This window comes from Lutra lutra, chromosome 16, assembly GCF_902655055.1.
Source record: "Lutra lutra chromosome 16, mLutLut1.2, whole genome shotgun sequence".
Lineage (NCBI taxonomy): Eukaryota > Metazoa > Chordata > Mammalia > Carnivora > Mustelidae > Lutra > Lutra lutra.
The window spans coordinates 17980185-17997684 of NC_062293.1; the positions used below are offsets into that span (position 1 = coordinate 17980185).

General features: G+C 55.1%; 1 protein-coding gene across 1 annotated transcript in view; it reads right to left on the reverse strand.

Moving 5' to 3' along the window:
• Positions 1–3892: 3892 nt before the first annotated feature.
• The window catches only part of NMT1 (N-myristoyltransferase 1), a 30200-nt gene continuing 16592 nt past the window's right edge, over positions 3893–17500 (reverse strand). Inside the window, exons 4-12 of the mRNA XM_047707509.1 lie at positions 13142–13260; positions 12261–12352; positions 11345–11461; positions 10455–10625; positions 9569–9677; positions 6751–6921; positions 6019–6186; positions 4891–5028; positions 3893–4247 (exon numbers count right to left, since the gene is read on the reverse strand). Coding sequence (XP_047563465.1) covers positions 4227–4247; positions 4891–5028; positions 6019–6186; positions 6751–6921; positions 9569–9677; positions 10455–10625; positions 11345–11461; positions 12261–12352; positions 13142–13260 — 1106 coding nt within the window. The 3' untranslated portion in view covers positions 3893–4226. The remainder of the gene's footprint in view (positions 4248–4890; positions 5029–6018; positions 6187–6750; positions 6922–9568; positions 9678–10454; positions 10626–11344; positions 11462–12260; positions 12353–13141; positions 13261–17500) is intronic.

Below are 17500 nucleotides of genomic sequence, written 5' to 3' on the forward strand. Positions count from 1 at the left end.
AAATCTAAGGGTGGGGACAAGGCCTGAGCTTTCAGGGGCTAGAGTGATGGGTGGAAGAGAGGAGAGATACAGGGGCCAGTCTCCTGGGGGGGGGGGGGGCGCACAGATGATCCTGGGAGGAGGTCCTGTGTCTTCAGGCTGCAGCCCCCGTTCCCTGGAAAGGGGGTCCCTCGGAGGCACCAGCCATGGGTGGCCTAAAAGCAGCACAGGGTCAGGGAATGGATGAAAAGTTCCAGAGGAAGAGAATGGGGTGTGTGTGTGGTGGAGAGATGAGAATTCTAACTGCAGTCCCTGGGGCCCTTCCTCAGAGAACCGCTTGGTAGGTGTGCAGTAGGGCCTGGTGACCGGCAGTGTTAAAAAGCACCCCCCAGGGGCCCAGAAGGGGAGATAGGGCATCTGGATGGGGGCACATGGCAGTGGCTGACCCCCCCCCCCACAGAGGGGCCACTGCTGCCCTGCACTATTGGGGTGCTCTGCTCCCAGCTGTGGAAGCTGGGGACTGGCGCCACTGCCAAGGGTCCCCACTGTCGGCCCAAGGCCCAGTGGCTCCTCTGTGAACCTGGTCAGTCCTGACTCCTCGCCCCAGGATGGGAGAAGTTAGGGGAAAAGAGCCAATTCTGCCCTGAGGGGAGAACCTCGCCCAGGGCAAGTACTCCAAAGCTGCCTCCAGGGGACGCTCCGGAGCAGCTTTCCTTGAGGGGCCCTGCCGCCCTCTGAGGGGGTGCTCCAGCCAAGCCAGGTCCCGGGCTGGTTCCACTGCCACCTGCTGACCCGAGGAATTCGAGGGCAGAGAGGTTTGGTTCAGCTGCTTCCTTTATTAGAAACAAGTGAGATGTAACCAGTGGAACTACAATGCATTTGGTGCTTCCTCCCCCACCCTGGAAATGGATGCCCCTCCCACAGCCCAGGAACAAGCCCAGACAAAAGTGAAGCTTCCCCCTTCTCTGTTCCCACGTTTGGCCCACCTTGCCTGGAGTCAGTATCTTTGAACTGAAAGACTGTCCCACACAACCTCCCAGGGGACAGCCTGTTGGTGGGCCTGCCTTCACTCAGCAGCAGGGAAAAACCAAAGCTGACTTGTTCTCCTCTGGTTCTGGGGCAGGTTGGTCAGGCCACAAGGCTGCCCCCTGGCTGGGTAGGCACTGGCCAGGGATGTGCTCATCCCCGACCCCTGGCCTGACAGTCGGGTCCTTACCCTCTCCCAGATGGCAGCTTCGTGAAGCTACCCAGGCCTTTGGGCTATCCTTTCAGTTGGTTAAATGCTGGTCATCTTTGGGCAAAGAATTCAGACCACAGGGACCCCCACACCTGGGCTTAAGTGAGCCGGCAAGGAAGGGGGTTAACGGCAGTTAGATGAGAATTGCAGGCAAGGCCTGAATTTCCCATAAACTGGGTGCTGAGGTGGCTTGGTGTGGGCCAGCCTTCAAAACAGACGTCAGAGTCTTTGAGAGTAGGCACTGGGTGGGGGGGGTGAGCCCTACACATACCTCCACCCAGAGCTGAGGCCTCCTTTCTACCCAGCTCTCTCCCCACACGGAGATCAGAGGCCATGGGAATGTGCCAAGGGGTCAAATGTAGTCAATCCAAAGGCAGGAGGTACACGTGTGGAAACATGGAGTCCAACAGCCCAGCGGTGCCAACAAGGAGTACTGGGGGCGGGGGGTGGTGGGGGCCGTGCCCGGGAGGCCCTCCAACCACAGTTGCCGGAGTCAGGTCCCAGGTGAAGAGCTTGGAGGCCTTAGGGTCATTCCCTTGTCTGGTCCATGCCAGCCACAGCTCCACCATCCTGTGGGGCTCCTTGTGGGGAGGCCCTGAACCCCAAGCAATGGTTCTCTCTGCGCTCCCTGACCTGAAGTCCTGGCAAGGGTGGAGTGAAGAACCTGGGAACTGTTCGGACAAAAAGGAGACTAAGCAGGCATTAAGCTGACTCCTGCAGGCCGGGGAGACAGTGCCGAGGGCTAGACGGGGTCCCTACGTGACATGACAGCAGAGTCCGGGGAGCAGGACACACGGTCTTGGAGGGAGACATGGGGGCCTTTCCAGGAGATGCTTCTTCTAGAGCAGGCTCGGACTCACGGTTTCCATCTGTGACCTGGTCAACCGAGGCTAAGCTCACTCTGGTGCAGCCCCAATCTCAGCGGCAGCTTGGCCAAGGCCCAGGCCCAGAGCTGACCGAGCCTACGACAGGAAGCCTTTCCAAGTTCCAGGTCTCGTCCAAGGAAGGAGAGAGTCCGGCACTTCGTTCTTTGATATCCTCAGACGTATGCACAGGGTAAGCTGCTCTGGGAATTTGGGGCGCGGGGTGTCCGATGTCAGCAAGGCTGTAAAGGCAAGCCCTGTCTCTCCGGCTCCTCCCGTCTGTGGAATGCAGTGCACATCTTGCTAAGAACAGCAGCTTCTTTGGTCTGGGTATCTTGGAGTCAAGGAATCAAAAGTCAGCTGGGATCGCTGGTGCATGCAGTCTGCGGCATGGGGACAATGGGGAGAAGGGACGCCCCTAGCGGCCGCCGATGATAATGCAGGACAATGGGGCTGCAGGCTCCAGCAGCAGTCTACAGAGTCCGGCCCAAGCACTTTGCTCCAGCTCTGGGGACTCTGCACAAGTAGCCTCTGGCCAACCCGAAGCCCGAAACTCCGCTCTGTCAGCCTGCAGAGCAGGGCTTCAGTTAGTGGGAACTGGCGAAACCTGGCCGCCTGGCCAAAGCTTCCTCCCCCTGCAAGCAGGTGAAGGCGGCCAGGAAACCGGCCCACGTGCACGCCCCGCTCTTCTCCCGTTTACCTTCTCCTCGAGCAACGTTCTGTACACGCCTGCATGGGGCTTTCTGGCAATTCCAAGGCCCGATCCTCCCCAAGCTACTTGGCTGAGCACAGCGGAGGAAGGCCTACACGGACAGCCACGTGATCCGAGGCTCCGTCACTTCTGGGGAGACTGGCTGCATCAATAACCATCACCATCACCACAAAAATCCACAAAACCTCATCAGCGAAAATCAGACTCAAACCATGGCAACACGCCATCATTTCGGTCGTCAAATCCAGACCAGTGTCTGGCCACCGCTCCCTGCGACCACTCGCAGACTGTGCGTCTTGGAAAGAAGCACAAGAGATAGCCAACGGGTTGGAAGGCACAGGCCAGGGGCTGGCGGCTGAAGGGGTCTGGATGTCGTCCCCACACCATCCTCGGCCAGCCACCCCAGGGCTATCTGGGTGCCGGCTCTTTGCCCTCTCTAGGATGAGCTCAGCAGGGATTGCACTGGTCCGGTTCTTCACAAGGTCCCAGATGCTACAAGGAGGTCAAAGGTCTCCTTCAAACTACCAGTCACCCCAGGCAGTGGAAAAACAATGTTGCGAGGGACTCATCCCTGTAAGGTTGGCAACAACAGCGGGCTAAAGAGCCCCTTAAAATCAGTTGGCAGGACGACTTCCCACAAGGAGCAAGGCGAGGATGGGAAAAGGGACCCCATAAATGAACTCTGCTTCCGCAGACAGTCCCTGCTGCCCAGTGACAGGATGTGGAAAAGGCCCGGCCTCTATGGAACGGCCAGAGTCGGGTCCCACCCAGGACGCCACCTGCGGTTCTGCGAGCTCCGAGCCCGCCCAAGGCTCTGCACCGTCCCTCCACCTTTTCCTGCCTTCTCAAAGCGAATCATTTCGGCCCATCCAGAAGGGGGACTGGAGAAGATTCCCCACATCCTCTTTCTTCTCCCCCAAGAAAAGCCAATGCCTGCTTTCAGAACAAAACAATTCACTGTACCAATATGTGTTTGTCTGCCACTGTCCTTGGATTCTAAATCTGATGAATGATCTGGATTCAGTTTTCATTAGAGACCGAACATCCTTGTACATTTGGAACATGAAAGATATTTAAAATATTTATATATATATAATATATATATATATATATATACTTTTATTATTCACCCGTTAACTCCATAATATGCCAATCACGAGCTAGTTTTCAGCAGTTACATTCCCTTGATCACGGCTGCAGAAGGATGTGATTAATTGTAAAACAGGGAGACCAGAGACACGGCCAGAGGTGACATCGCGCAGCCTACGCCATTGCAATACAATTGTCAAGTTCAGCGGCGGTTTGGTAAAGCCGGTTCAGTTCTGTCCCCTGTGCCAGGGATTCTCACGTTTGTGAAAAGGACCAACAAGTGGTGGGGTTCCATTTCCTGGTTTGACTTCTCAGTGGCTTTATCCAAAATCTCACTGGCAACCGATTACTGTAACACCAGCCCAACCTAGGAGAGCCAACGGGGAGAGGCAGAGTTGAGCTGACAGTTGTCCCAAGTCTGTCCCCTTCCCTTCTCCCTCCACATCCCACTTCAGAAGTCCCAAAGGACAGAGTCCCCTCGGTGCCACTGGGTTGTGTGAGCAGGCTCATGGAGAGCCCAAACCTTTCGCTCAAACCCTATGAGGGGCTTCCTGCATCCCTCAGATCCTTTGAGGAAAGCAACGGCCAGTCCCAAGGCCTCTTTCCAGCTCACCTGTCACTGATTTTGTAAATGCTGATGACACAGCCCAGGGCTGCCCCCTGGGGCTGGCAGAGGAACTGCTGAGGGTGACGCTGGGATGAGGGCAGGAGCCCAGCAGAGGAAACCCCTCAGATCTTTAGACTAGAACCTTCCTGGCTAAGCGCGGGCAGCAGTCACCTGAGGTGGTCCCCAGTGCACGGCTGAGGTGGCTCACCTCATGGGGGAGAGAAGCTGGAGACAAGCTTCTTGGTTTTGTGTGGCTCTGGGGCCTGTCTCCTTTGCCACCCTCACACCAGCTGCTGAAGGGGAATGTGGGCCCTGCCGATGCTGGGGTTCAGACCTGTGGCCCCGTCTCTGCTGGCGACATGAACCCCCTGAGCCCAGCCGCGCTGCTGGGCCCAGACGTTACCTTCTCCGCTCCCATGCTGGGGCATTTCCAATTGTAAAGGTAATACTGCAGGTTGCCGTCCCCTATGCCGAACTTGAGCTTCTCCAGGAAGGTTTTGTTCTCCATGAGATCCAGTGCATTGAACACGTCGAACCCTTTCTGCAGGGCAGCAGGGAGAAACAGGAACGGGTGAAGACAGAGAGAAGCTGCCTTGCCTTCCTGCCCGTTTCTACCACATCCCAGCCGTGCGGCGAACCACCTCCCTTCGGAAGCCCCGGCTGCATCCGTGTTCGAGCCGAACTCCTGCCAGCACCTGCTCTCCAGGCTGGTTCTCGTGACTCTCAGAGCACCATGCCATCCGGCCCCTAGTGGGGTCCTTGTGTCCTGGTCACTGCTCCTGTGGTTCCGTGTTAGGCCTCCCCAAAACACCGGGCACTGGCATAGTCTTCTCCGGAGACCAAGCCCCAAAGCGCGTCCTCTGAGAAGCTGGCTGCTATCAGCGGCTCAGCATCTGTGCCGCCCCTTAACTCCCTGACACCCCAACTACTAGGCCTTCACTGTGTCCCCTGGGCTTATGGCAGCTGCCATGCTGCTCTGAGACTGTGACAAAGACACTTCCTAAATCTCACCCAGTTGACCAGAAGGTCTTGCAGGGCACAGGCTGGATGGGCCCCCATCTGGCCGGCCTACGTGGACTGGCCTCAGTTGAGGTAGGACCCACGACGAAGGGCTGACTGACACTGACCTCTTCGGGGGTCAAAGCAGCCCGGGCCCCACCCCCGCCATGCACTACTGTCAGTCGCTCCCGTGACTCACCACGACAGAGACCCAGCTCCCCACTCCCACGCTGGGGAAGTCGTGAGAACCCCTCTCCTCCCGGAGCAGGCCTGGCTACTCAGGCTCCTTGGCAGCGCCTTCGTGAGAACGAAACTCACTGAAATAAATCAGGAGTTCAATGCCTTCGCTTCCCGTGGACATTCCTCGCTCCCTCCTAGCGTGGAGCTGCTGGCTGAGAAGCGCTGGGCCCCTTCCTACGCGGAGCGGGAGGCCGAGCGGGGCCGGAAGCCCCGGCCTACAGGCAGCTCTGCCCACCACGGCTCCCACTGCCCCGTCCCCACGCCTCTCCGGGCCCTCCGGTCTTCTCCTCACCATTTTGGCGAGAACAAGGGCATCGCTCATGAGGTCTAGAAGAGGGGTCTGGGTGTGGACGTTGTAGAAAGAATAAGCAGCCTTTAGACTCTTGTGGGTTGGATGGTTCATGATGGTGGAGGGAAGCGTATAAAAGCTGAGGAAGTCTGTCACCTCACCATTTGCATTCTGAAGGGAAAACAACACAAGGAGGCAATGTCACACAGGCCTGGGGACGCTGCTGCCGGGAAGAGCTTCCTACGGCTCTCACACCACCTCAGCTCTGCTCCCCGAGATGACTGGGTGCACACCGAAACAGGGGGCACAGGCAGGAGGGAACACACTGGCCAAGGGCACCCGGGGACAGAGCCAGGACGAGAATCCAGGCCGGACCACGGGCTGCCCTGCAAAGTGCTCCCTGCGGCCCATATCCCCGCTGACCCTGGCCAGCAACACCATAAGCACGGCGGGCGGGTCTCCAAGGCTTCCCAAGGAAGAGGGGCCTAGTTCTCTCTACTCGGTCACCCGCGCGGGGACTGGGGGTGGGGCAGGGGCAAGAAGGGCTCACGCCAAGTCCAGAGGGCATCCTGTTAGCAAGTACAAGCTACAGCTTCCTCTCTGCAGGGAGGAGCGAGCAAGGAGGCTCAAGGAAGTCTAGGAGGCCAACACTGGCATCCATCAGTCGGGCCTCCGGTCCCCAAGCCGCTGGAGGAGAATGCCTCTCAGGGGCCCAGAACTCCCCTCCCCGCTCACCTCCACCACGAAAGTGTCGATGATGTTCTCCTGGGGGTAGAACCAGTGCTCCACCTCCTCCTGGCTCATGACTGGCGTGAGGTGAAACTGCTTCAGGTACCTGGTGAGGAGCTGGTGTACTACTGGAATGTCCTTTTTTTCCATTGGTCGCAGCCCAGCTGTCTTGGGCGTCTGGAAGGCAGACAGATGGGACAGTATCAGGTGTGCTGAACGTGAGCCTCTGGACTCCCCGTCAAGTTCTGAAGGCACTGGAACCTTCAGACTGTCTCCCTTCCTACCCCAATCCTGGAGGCATCCACCCAGGCCGTCAAGAGAGAACCCTCAGTCACCCCTGGCAGTGGCCTCTCATGGCCCCCACACGCTCAGGCGCGAGTCCTGCCTCGTCAGGATCTTCGGGCCTCTCCCTCTCAGGGAAGGCCACCCTCTCTGGCTGAGGCTATTGCTTCCATCTCTCATCCACATGGCCCAGGCCACTTTCCGAAGAAAACACAACCCATCACGGCCCTCTCTTGCTCTAAACTCCCTAATACGGAGCAGGAGACCTTCCACCCTCTGGACCGGTTGGCAGCTCTGACTGTCCTTCCTGTCCCTCTAGCCCCATGGGTCTCAAAAGGGCTGATTCTGAATATAGGACAATATTCTGAGATATCTTCGGTTGTCACAACTAGAAGGGGTGCTACCGACATCTAGCGGAGAGAAGCCAGGGAAACTACCAAACACCTTATAACGTACAAGACGGTCCCCACAACACAATTACCCAGCCCCAAATGTCAATGGTGCCATGAGGGAGCAAAACCCTCATGGACGTGCTGGGGTGGGCACTGGCCCGGGCTACTCATCCACCTAGCAAAGCCGTTCTTGGCTCCTCTCCTCCAAACCCTCGCCATCTTGTCCCACTGCACTGCAGCTCATCTGTCTGTGCTGGTGTCTCTCCGCTGGACCAGGAGAGCACTTCACAGACCAGCTCCTTGCCTAGGCATGCTGGAACCCCTGGGCCCAGCAGAGTTGACACCCCGGGCCCACTCTGTCTGCTCAGACCCTGCCACACCAGTCTGCTTCCAGCTGGGCCTGCTGCAAGTTAAATTCTGAAGAAAATCCCCAAACTCCTGGGACTTCATCTTAAATCAGGATCCCACCCCACAGCTGCTTTTTCTTAAGGCAGGCTTCCATGGAATGAACCCATGTGATGTTCTGGAGTAAATACCGGGTCTCACAGAACATCCCCAAAGACTCAGGACACAAGGCAGGGTCAGCCAAATCTGGAAGCGGGGTGGGGTTACAGTTTATACAGCTCGGTTACCGTGTGATTCAACTGCTTCTCTATAGAAACTGCCTTTTTTTTTTTTTTTTTAAAGATTTCATTTGTGGGCGCCTGGGTGGCTCAGTGGGTTAAGCCGCTGCCTTCGGCTCAGGTCATGATCTCAGGGTCCTGGGATCGAGTCCCACATCGGGCTCTCTGCTCAGCAAGAAGCCTGCTTCCCTCTCTCTCTCTCTCTGCCTTCCTCTCCGTCTACTTGTGATCTCTCTCTGTCAAAAAAAGAAAAAAAAAAAAATCTTAAAGATTTCATTTGTTTATTTCACTGACAGAGATCACAAGTGGGCAGAGAGGCAGGCAGAGAGAGAGATGGAAGCAGGCTCCCTGCAAACAGAGAGCCCGATGCGGGGCTCGATCCCAGGACCCTGAGCCGAAGGCAGAGGCTTTAATCCACTGAGTCACCCAGGCGCCCCTAGAAACTGCTTTCAAAGAGCTGTTCCAGGACCTCAGCCACCCAAATTCCTCACTAATCCTGGTATCTCCGGGGAACACTTACTGACCTCATTTCTACATGGCAGCTCCCACAAGGACACCTCAAATTCTGCACTGAAAGGGGCTCTCACCCACGGGCGGGGAGATCCAGAGATAGTCTTCTGGCTACGACACTACTTTAAGAATGCCCTCTGCCTGCCTGGAACTCAGGATAAATCTGTCCTCACAACAGGAGGAGAAGACACCCATCACAGCCCCCCCCCAATCTGTTTTTTGGGGCGGCATCTAACTGTCACAGTCTCTCAAAACAGGATACGGCTGATCCGGATTCAGTGCTGGACTAGCCTGATCCCAGGGTGATTAGACCAGCCTGATAGCTGACAAAGGCAGGCAGGCAGCTCCCTGGTCGGTGGGCACCCAATAACCATGCTGACCCTAGAAGCTCTGCAGGACAAGTGACTTTGAGGTCATCAGGCTCCCAAAACCAGGCACAAGCAGAGAATGAGCAGCGGCATTTCTTCCATTGGAAAATGAGGTAAACTGAGACCCAGAACAGAAAACCAGCTCACTCCAGGCTGCCTACTCCTTCAACTGGCCAGACCTGGACTGGCGGGACCGGGATTAGAAATCTGGGCAACCTCCCAGGCTGGGGTCACCCCTCCTTCCCCTCAGTGACAGAGGCCAGGAAGACGCTCTGTAGCTTATTTACACAGGCCCTGGGCAGCGCTGCAGTTCAGTGAACAGGTTTGTCTTTCTATTTATGCCTCACTTGGGCTCCAGTCACAAAGAACAGGTGTTCTCTGAGCTCATCAACAGCGGACACAGTAGCTAGCCCAGGTGCAGACACATAAGAACTGAGAAAGCCAAACTAAAATAAAATCCTTGCTATAGACAACAGAGACAACAGAGACAGGAAGTTGAGGAATTAGGAAACTCTGAGTTGGGCCACTTTTCTGATGCTCCCCCATTTCCACGGGCCCCACCAAAGCCTTGCCGCGTTCCTGCTGAGGGCCGGGCTCTCAGCCTCTCCCACTCCCCCACCCCCAACCACCGTCCCGGAGCACCACTGGCCTCTGGCAGTCGGTAGAGCTTCATGGTACGCTGCATGGTCATATTTCTGCTCAGGTGGGAGAACTTCACTTCAATCAGCTTCCGTGGGTTTAGGGACCGATGCCAGTACCTGTGGGGGACACCAATGTCCTATCCTCAGAGGATTCTGGCAAGTCCCACGGAGAGCGATGGCATGGTACTCTCCAGATGGCCAGCAGGTGGCGTGAGAGACACACCAGGCCCCAAGAGTGCCAGGGGGCCAGTGCTGGGCTCTCCAATGAGCGCCCCCGGTTAATTTACAGCTGCCACAGCTCTCCCTGAATTTTCCGTCTACTTTTCTTGCCCCAATTCCAAAAGCCAAGTCCATCTCAGTTCTCAGAATGTGCATCCTCCTCCTCCCTCCTCTACTGCATTTGCCTGGTGTTTCAATTCTGAAGTTCTTGAGGCAGAGACTGTTCAATTGCTTAAAACAACTTTCTGGGGCAGAGGCTGTCCTTGGGTCCTGCTGGGATCAGACTTGCTCTCTTTGGCCCACAGAATATTCAAAACAAAATGAAGCCAACCACTTAAAACTCCTGGATATTTACTATCAAAACCCAGATTTGGGCTGGTCCATAAAAACTACAAAACCCCAGTAGAATGACCCCCACTTCCAAAAGGCGGGAATCAGCAGGACTGGAGAATGGTGAACCCCTCTGGTCAGGGCACCCACTCTCCAGTCTGTTCCTACAAACTCCCCCTTCACTCTTCTGTGCCCTGCACCTGGCTCCCGTGGGCAGATGCCAACTCCCTTATCAGACAGGAGAGAAGCGGGATGCTCCCGGGCCAGAGCCACGTCTCAGACGCAAGCTCCTCAGCGAGAGCGGGCACAGCCAAGACTGGGGAGTGCCTGGCGGGAGACCTTTACCTGCAGGTGCCGACAGGCTTTGGTAATACCACCCCAGCAGTGTAAACAGCTTGGAAAATGCCCTCAAGGTGAACCCGCCGGGTTATCTCCCGGATCAGGACTGGAGCCACCCTCTTGGAGCGCAGCTTCTTGTGGACGCACAGGAAATTGATCTCCACCATCTTCTTCTCTCTGGAGAGAAAGGAAAAACCCCCAGGGACCGGCTTTTAATGACGAAGATAATCCCTTCAAGATCCGGGAGCCAGCATGTCGGCTCCCGCTGCCCCCCTGCTGGGTAGCACCAGGCAAGGAAGCCGCTCCTTTCAACCAGACCCCACTGTCAGAGGGAGGTGGGACTCAAGCCAACTTCTTTATTTGGAGGCACCACCAGGACCCGCCTGGTGAAACCCCACGAGTAGGATGGGGAAGTCCCCCCTGTAGCTGGCAGGGTACCTCAGAGTAAGTCAAGGGCTAGCTTGGAATGTCAAGGGTTCTGACACCCACGAGAATCTCGATCTTGAAGCCCAGAGGACTGTGGTGGTTGGTTCTGATGTTTCCAGGGAAAATGGAGAGCAGGGCCCGGAGCCCCCACAATTGGATGTTGAGTCGCACTGGCTGGGGCCCACTTCTGACGTCGCTCAAGTGCACCACCGTGTGACAGGCAAACACAGGCCCCCGTGCAGATAGCTCCCCCGACCTCACGGTGGACCCCATCCAGCCCAGATCACCAACAAGAGAACCAGCAGCAACTCAGCGCAAGAGACAGACAGTTCCTGTTATGAATTTCTATTCCCAGGACTTGAGTTCCTTCCCTTCACCCTTTCTTTCATGGAAGGTATGCATATCTTTTCTACCCCGCTCCCAGACCAAGCAGGATGGCAACGTGGGGGGCGGTTGGTGCTGGTACTTACGTGTCATAGATGTGGATGTTTGCTGGAATGGCACTGATGAACCCAACCAGTTTCCGACTTGAGACCACTCGAACCCCACAGTGCCACTGGGGGAGCCAGCCAGGCGGCCGGAGAGCCCTAGAAGAGAGACAGAGGCTGTGGCTGCAGGAGACCAGTGCGCTGGGCAGATGGCTTGCGCTCCACAGCCGAGTCTGTTCTCACCTCCTACTCTACCTCTCTGGGGGTTAACAGCTAATTCTCTTTAGGGCCAAGCCCTCCTGGACACACATGGGCCCCTTCCTGCGGCTCAGCCCACCTGGCCCACTCACCCACCCAATCCAAGGCTGTCATACTGAGGACTTTGCACTCGGTTGAATTTCTTTGTGATAGCTCACTTTGCTCACTTAAGCCAGATGACCTGCTCAGAGTCTGGAGAGTCCCATGGTTGTGAGTCGATCATGGAGACCCCTGAGCTCTGGTTTCCACCTGCCCTCCAGGCACCATCACCACCCCCTCTTTCTGCCTGCCCAGTCTTCCCTTTCAGGCAGTCCCTCTCCAGTCCAGCAGGGCCATTTTCAGATAACCAAGCATGCTCAGGAACTGGAGAGGAAATGACTTTTTTTTTTTTTAAAGATTTTATTTATTTATTTATTTGACAGAGAGATCACAAGTAGGCAGAGAGGCAGGCAGAGAGAGAGGAGGAAGCAGGCTCCCTGCTCAGCAGAGAACCTGATGCAGGGCTCGAACCCAGAACCCTGAGATCACGACCTGAGCCGAAGGCAGAGGCTTTAACCCACTGAGCCACCCAGGCACTCCCTGTTTTTTCTTTTGAAATCTCATTCCTCCTTCCCTTCTTACACCAAGTCACCATATAACACATGATCTCTTCTCCTGCCCCACGCCCCACCCGAGCTGCCAAGAAGGCCTCATGGCTCACCACAGCAGAAAGTCCGGGGAGTAGTCGAACCGGAACATATTGTCGTCGTCCTCCACGTAGTTCTCATTCAGGAGGCCATAGAGCTCTTTCAGCTGCGGAGAGACAAGTGGCCACCTCAGAGCCACCCTGCCATTGTGGGGGCGGTGTTTGTGTGGGGGGAGGCAACCCTAACTCCCCGGGGCTCTAAGCTTTCCAGAAGGACAAGGCAAACTACAAAAAAACAGGTTTCATCTCATAAATCCATTTTGTTCCTGGCATGGCAGGGACTCTTTTGGAACAAGCACCCTAGCTGAACTAAGGAACCAAGCCCCCAAGAGCCAGAGCGGCAGACTTTGGTACACACAGCGACAGAGCAAGAATGGCATCCCACTACCCAGCCACTCCGTCCTAAGATGGAGAATGAACACACAGATGAACCAGACAACAACTGCATGCCAGAAAGGTAGCGCCTTGGGGGGCTACACAGCTTAACTCTCGATCTGCCCGAGAAGCCAGAGACTATTTAAGGTGGCATCTTGGGGGTGGGTGCCCGGCTGGTGGGGCAGGCGACGCTTGGGCTTGGGTTTGTGAGTCTGAGCCCCACACTGGGCGTAGAGATTACTTAAAAAATAAAATCTTAAAAAAAAAAATGTGGCGTCTTGGGCAGGCCTCAGAGGCAACAGATGGGGGCCAAGGTGGGGTATGTGTGTGTGTGTGTGCGTGTGTGTGCATGTGTGCGCACACGCATGCAGGTACACACGTGCGTGTCTGTTCCAACCTGCTTGGATCGGTTCTCAAGAAAGTCCCTGAGGAAGGCCTGAGGAGCAGCTGTCTCCACATGACAGCAGGGCTCACGGAAAATGGCGCCCAATCCACAGAGCGGCCTGCCCAGGCCTACTCACCACACCACGGTCCCCCAGGTCCAGGGCATCCCAGGTGAAGCCCTGGGGCAGGGTGTAGGGCTCCTGGCGGATGTTGTCTTTGTCAGGCTCCACGGGCCCATGGGTGTTCACCACTTCTCCTAGAAGAAGAGCACAGCTGTGAGCCTCACCCTCTGTCTTGGGGTGGGGCGTGGGGGACTCAGCTCAAACATCGACCCCAGCAAATTCCTCCTGTCCCTAGGAGCCCTGCATCTAGAAGAACATTTTGTGCTTAACAACTGCAGACCGTCTCTCCAGCTACCCTTAGTCCCCAACGGAGAACCAACTCGTAGCAAAGCCTCAGAACAATCACTGAGATCCAAGGTGGTTGGGTTTTTTTTTGGAAATTCTTTTACATCTCCCTTTGGTCACTAAATGGCAAACATCTATCTTGACTCATTTGGCCTCCTGCCTTCCGGCTGGTATAAAAAGGACCATCATGGTTCTGGCCCAGGCCCATCAACCTGGATGGATTTATAAGGAGTTGCAACAAGGCTGCTTTTGTGTCAACAGCAACAACAATGCACGGGGCCCGCAGCCGAACCAGACGATGGCAGCGAGGCGCCAGGCTCAATCTTGGCCCTGCCAGCCTTGGCCTTTAGCAATGTGGGCCAGTTAACTGCTACTGCCAGCTTGGGCCCTCAGTGTTTACAGAGCCCTACAAGTGTCTTCAGGCTGAATCACTGAATCTACACAATGCTGCTGGGAAGTTACCCTCTGCCGCACCCCCGCCCTGGACGCCGCCCCTCCTCTGTGCAGTGTGTGGACAGTGCTGGGGATGGGGAGGGGTGGGCTCAGATGATACAGCTCTGATGCCCACGCATGAGATACACCTGAACCAACTTGACCACTTATTTTTGGCCCTTGGAATGATTTGGTTTCCACAGTTCAGAGCTCATTCATATTCACACTTGAAAGAATGCAATGTTTAGTACATTCTGAAAACGGAGCCTTCAAAAGGGACCGACTCCGTACACTGCCTGCTCCTAGCATCCGGCTCTGTACACACTCGGCACTCAATTCAGGCTTTTACTGACTTGCAGAGCCCTGGGCCAAATATGTCATTCCAACGTGCTGAAGGCAGCGGTAACGGACCCTTGGGGGAGGTGTAGTAGAAGAGACCACCTCAGGCTGTGAAGTGAGGACAAGGCCGTTAGGACTGACTGTCTCATTCTCCCTCACTCAGCACATGTACTGAGCACCGACCCGCGTCAGACACTGGGCACAAGTGCACAGCAGGGAAAAGACAAGGTCCTGGTCCCCACAAGATGGACCACCTTCTGGGGTAGTATTTAGTAAGTCATTACCAATGTGCTAGGGGTCACAGACTGGGAAGTGCAGGCAAGGAAGCAACTGGCCACCTCCTATTTACCATCTGGCTTCCCGGGAGATTTGCTTGGGAAAGAGGTTGTATTTTTCTTCCCTAGTTTAGAAACTGGCCTTTTGATTTATTCATAAAATAGCCCTAATGAATTAATTTAACATAAGTCAATCTACTTCCAGTCCACTGCCATGTGAAATGTTTGGGGCTCACAAAGCCGAGAGGGCTACGTCCTCGGCAGGTCCCAAGGACCTTTCTGCCAGTCCTGTGGAGGTGTTGGTCAGTCCCTGCCTTGTACTGAATTTATACCTTTTTTCAAAATACATTTAACTTCAGAACCTCTTTCTTATTTTTTCCTAAAATGATTTCCATGGGCAAGATATTCGTAGTCTTCCCCACTGTACTACAATCATCTCAAGGCCAAATCTTTTTCCCCTAGGCTGGTTACTAGGGCCTGCGGGCAATGAGCATTTCCATTCACTCCTTCACCACGTGTTCATGGAACCCAGGGTGCAGCAGTCCTGGGGCAGGAGCTGGTGTGATGGGATGGCACAAGCCCTGGTCACCACAGGCCCCGACAGGTGAGCAGGCACCTCCCCCGCAGCAGGATGAGGGTCCCTGACCACGATAAGCCAGCTGTCCTAGGTCACCTCAAGCTGCTTGGTATCTGCAAGACATAGCTGACAAGGTAGAGTTTCAGGCTTCTGGGGTGCTAACGGAGCTGGGAAGCAGCCCTAGGCTCCTGCACTGTCCTGCCAGCAGCTGCCACCTGAGGGGAGAAGCAGGTCTTCCACCTTCTCGGGGTTCTCGAGCGCCTCCTGCTGGGCAGGGGTGGGAAACTGCCAGAGAATGGTCAGGGTCCATACAGCCAACGGTCACTAGGCCACCCGGACCCAGTAACCAAGTAAGGATACTGGGAACTTTATTTTTATTTATTTATTTATTTATTAAAGATTTTATTTATTTATTTGACAGAGATCACAGGTAGGCAGAGAGGCAGGCAGAGAGAGAGGATGAAACAGGCTCCCTGCTGAGCAGAGAACCCGATGCAGGGCTCGATCCCAGGACCCCAGCATCATGACCCGAGCCGAAGGCAGAGGCTTTAACCCACTGAGCCACCCAGGTGCCCCGATACTGGGAACTTTAAAAAGAAAACTTTGTACTTTCACAGGGTTCCTTTCTGTACATTCTCCCCCCAGAATTCTCTCTGCCTTTCAACATCAAAGATCCAAAACCACGTACCACAGCAACCATGAGCGACTTGGAAGCAAAGAACATGGGATTTGGGAGACTTGAAACCGAACAGACAGGGCAAGGAAGAGGGTGAGAGTGGGAAGGCTTCTCTCTCACAGCCCAAAGAAACCACGTACAGGTCTGAGTTCTCCCTTGGGTAGTTACATGTACAAACGAGTCTAAGAATGGCGAAATTCCAATTCACAGAGGGGATTCAAAGTTTATTTGAGAACAGAACTGTGCGTGCATTTGGGAACACAGAACTGTCACCGTCGCATAGCCTAAAACAGCTGCTGTTCAAAAGGCTCCTCCATGGCGAATTTAGGACTGTAAACTACAAAATCCCAGGTCTCTTTAGCGGTATACAACCTAATTGCGCCTCTCCTGACAAGGTGGGCAGTAAACAGTACACTTGAAAGGCTTTACAACCACTGGTGGGGAAGATCACGGCAAGAAGAAGCTGTAAGTCACACTAACCCGAGGAGAACTAGGCTGGCACCTCAGCCACGCGGGCCAACCGAAGCTTCTGAGGTGGTACTCCCTGCGGGACGCCTCACGAAAACAAGGGAAGCCTTCCTTTGGGCCTGACCATGGACCTGAAAGGCAGACTGGTCAGGTGCTCAGAGCAACAGCCCTTGCCCCGGGCCCCACGTCACATACAGCCCAGGAGGCACATCCAGAAGAAATAACAGCTGAGCTCGTTCCACCTTCCTGAGGACGTCAGGGCTCCTGTAGCAACCATGTGGCTTTCTCACAAACTTTCTGACAGTGAAACTGGAGACCCTACATTTACGGGAGGAGAAATGGAGGCAGATAACATAAAGTAACTGGACTGATGAGGAATAGAAAGAAGTCCATGGACCCCAATTCATCTCTGTGAAGAACTGAGCTAAGTTACCCATTTGCAAATTCTTTTTCTTTTTATCTTTTTTTTTTTTTAAAGATTTTAATTTATTTATGACAAAGAGAGGCAGTGAGAGAGGGAACACAAGCAGGGGGAGTGTGAGAGGGAGAAGCAGGCATCCCGCTGAGCAGGGAGCCCAATATGGGGCTCAATCCTAGGACCCTGGGATCATGACCCAAGCTGAAGGCAGATGCTTAACAACTGAGCTACCCAGGCGTCCCCCATTTGTAAATTCTTTTTTTTTTTTTAAGGTTTTATTTATTTATTTGACAGACAGAGATCACAAGTAGGCAGAGAGGCAGGGATGGGGGGGTGGGAAGCAGGCTCCCTGCGGAGCAGAGAGCCCGATGCGGGGCTCTATCCCAGGACCCTGAGATCATGACCTGAGCCGAAGGCAGAGGCTTTAACCCACTGAGCCACCCAGGTGCCCCCCGCATTTGTAAATTCTTAATGAAAAATAAAATTGGACCAAAAACCCCAAAACCCATCTGAAAACTGGGCCAAGATGACTGGCGGCCACCACAAAATGCCTCATCAAGCATTTCACTCAGAGGTGGAGGGTGTCGCTCTTGACATTCTTCCTGCTCCTTGGTGGGGAGCGGGTCCCAGTGACTGTGACCCACAGCCTTGCTGGAGGGCTCAGCCAGTGGGCCTGGGAGCTGGCTGACCTGGGCAGCCTGACAGACAAGGCAGATGGGTCGGGACAGGGTTCTGGAACAGCGCCTGCTGCCAAATCGCCACCCCTCACCACCCAGGAAGTGCTCTGCTTTCCGCTCTCCCTGGGGGCGCACCTCAGCTCGCTTCTGGATGGTGACTGAGCTGCCCAAGAACCGCATCTGCTCTATAGCAGTGCCTGAAACCTGCGGTGTGGACACAAATGCCC